This window comes from Microtus ochrogaster, unplaced genomic scaffold (genome assembly GCF_000317375.1).
Source record: "Microtus ochrogaster isolate Prairie Vole_2 unplaced genomic scaffold, MicOch1.0 UNK41, whole genome shotgun sequence".
Taxonomy (NCBI): domain Eukaryota; kingdom Metazoa; phylum Chordata; class Mammalia; order Rodentia; family Cricetidae; genus Microtus; species Microtus ochrogaster.
In genome coordinates this window covers 2,950,301-2,952,901 of record NW_004949139.1, presented here as the reverse complement: position 1 = coordinate 2,952,901, position 2,601 = coordinate 2,950,301, and the positions used below count along the sequence as shown (strand labels likewise).

Genomic DNA, 2,601 nt, shown 5'->3' with positions numbered 1-2,601 from the left:
TAGAACAGGTAATAATCTCTGCTTTTATCTAGTGTATAGCAAGTCTTAACTGAATGTTTACAGAGAAATACAGTTCATATGTATGTTACCTTTTCTGTATTAAGTAAAAGACAATTTGGCACAGCAAAATAAAGTTTCTATCTTCTAAGCAGGAAAGTATGTCTTTTCACAATTCAACTCACACAGAAAACTTTAAAAAATAAACATCCTTTATTTTCATAGTTAGATTTAAGTTTTTACAGAATTATTTCTCTCTCAAACTGGTAAGTTTTAACCCTCTGAAGTAATTTTAGTTCTAACAAATATCTGGATAATCTTCTTTCGTATCTCCTTGGTCTTGACAGTATAAACTATGGGGTTTAGCACAGGGGGGACAAGAAGGTAGGCATTGGCCATAAGCGCATGAGTCAGTGGTGACAAGTGCTTTCCAAAGCGATGGATGACTGATACCCCAATCAATGGCACATAGAAAATAAGTACAGCACAGATATGTGAAACACAAGTGTTGAGAGCCTTGAGCCGGCCCTCCCCAGAGGCGATGGCCATCACTGTGCGGAGAATGAACGCATAGGAGAGGAGGATAGAGAGGGAGTCAGAACCCTTGGTAAAGATGACAGCTATGAGGCCATAGAGACTGTTGACACGCGTGCTGGCGCAGGCAAGGCGCATGACATCTTGATGAAGGCAGAAGGAGTGAGAAAGAATGTTGGAGCGATAAAACGGAAGCCTCTTGATGAGGAAAGGCACCGGGAAGACCACACAGACTGCTCTTGTCAAGATGAGTATCCCTATTTTACAGACCACACCATTGGTTAAAATGGTGCCGTATCTGAGGGGACTCCAGATGGCTATAAGACGATCAATGGCCATTGCGACTAGCACTCCTGACTCAATGGCTGAGAAGCTGTGAATGAAGTACATCTGAGTAAGACAACCATCAAAAGTGATGAATTTGTAGTTAAACCAGAATATGCCGAGCATAGAGGGCAGAGTACAGAGGGTGAGCCCCATATCCGCAAACGCCAGCATACACAGAAAGTAGTACATAGGAATGTGCAGAGATGACTCGGATTTGATTGTAGAGATGATAATACCATTGCCAAAGAGAGCAGTGGCATATATGGCGCCCAGTGGGAATGCCATCCAATAGTACTTCTGCTCAAGTCCGGGGATTCCAGTTAAGACAAAGTAAGGGTGCTGGAATTGGGAGTGGTTATGGTCTGCCATGAAGCCAACATACAGGCAATGAGAGGAACTTTGAGAATCCTGAGAAGCTGTTTCCTAAAAAATAAATGGTGGGGTTTATTGGTGTGTTACAATCTGACCTCCCTAGGAATGGAGCCTTTTTATTTCCTCATGAGTGTGAGTGTAGAGTCCCGGAAATTATCACTCTAAGGAAGATCCTGTTTGAAGATATTTCTAATGGTCCATGGAAAAATGACTCACTCAGGAATATATCAGCTTAAGAATGCAGTATACTACTAATCTATAAATCAAAAATTTCCCCTTTCCTATCCTTCCTTCCTCATCAATATTGTTTATGTTGACTAATCAGCAGCTGAGGAGGTAGAACATCCTCCTTGAAAATTTTTCAACCTTAAGACACAGTTTTCTTTATTTACTGATTAGATTCAAGTTTACTAAGGAGCTGAGAAACACACATTCAGACCCCAGCTCCGCCTGTGCAATCTCTATGTGAATCACACCTGGTGCTATACAGTGTCCGTGACTGACCAAGGGTAATTACAGAGGACAGTTCTAATGATGGCATTATAAACTATGAAATTCCAATTTGTCACAATGAATGCCACTCCCACCAGCCTCCCTCCTTGGGCTCAAAGCTCTTAAAGAACCTAGTTCATATTTGTATGTTTCTACTCAAAGCACAACATTTCTTTATTCTTCAGAGTCTGGATATAAGCACACATTTGTCCTGAATCCAAGTTTAGCCACATCAAACATTAAAATGAACATATTTGTATCTTCTAAATTGTTGAGATATCAGCAAAAGGCAGACTAAACCATGATTGTGGAAGCAACAGCAAAATCCTTTCCACAGTAAGCTAACAATACAGGATATAGTGGGTCTCCCCTAAAGATGATATCATATTACAGTTTTCTATTTCTAAGGCACGTTTATCAAGTAACACACCCTGAATGGGGGAGAGACATGGTCACCTTAATGGAGATCTGTAGTTTATGCTTATATTAACTATATTACGTGGTATTACCATACCATGACTTTATATACATATAAAAATATATATAAATTTATAAATATATAAGTATATAAATATTATATATGTATATATATATATATAAAGTCGTGGTATGCTTCTCAGCCAGAAGAGCCTGAGTGCCTTGTGAGAGTGAAAATTCTCATCAAGCAAATGCCTGTAATACAGAGTGATGATAAAAGAAACTTTAAGAGGTGAGCAAAGAAAAGTGGGGTAAGCAGGGTGGAAGAAAAGGAGGGGAGAAAACAGAAATTACAGGAACAGTAGAGACAGAAAGTGATGCACTTAGTAATTTATTAATTGATATTATTCTTTCATTCATTTAGTAGCAAAACTTCCATAAGAATAAGAGGTAAGGATCTCC

General features: G+C 39.2%; 1 protein-coding gene across 1 annotated transcript; it reads right to left on the bottom strand.

Annotated features, from left to right (window-relative positions):
* Positions 1-270: 270 nt before the first annotated feature.
* On the bottom strand, positions 271-1,227 carry LOC101979828 (olfactory receptor 51H1-like). Its single transcript, XM_005368841.1, has one exon. The coding sequence runs from the start codon at positions 1,225-1,227 to the stop codon at positions 271-273; it is 957 nt and encodes a 318-aa protein (XP_005368898.1).
* Between the last annotated feature and the right edge of the window lie 1,374 nt (positions 1,228-2,601).

Bases quoted from the DNA above. Each gene is read 5' to 3' on its own strand.
- LOC101979828 (XM_005368841.1), bottom strand. From the start codon at position 1,227: ATGGCAGACCATAACCACTCCCAATTCCAGCACCCTTACTTTGTCTTA.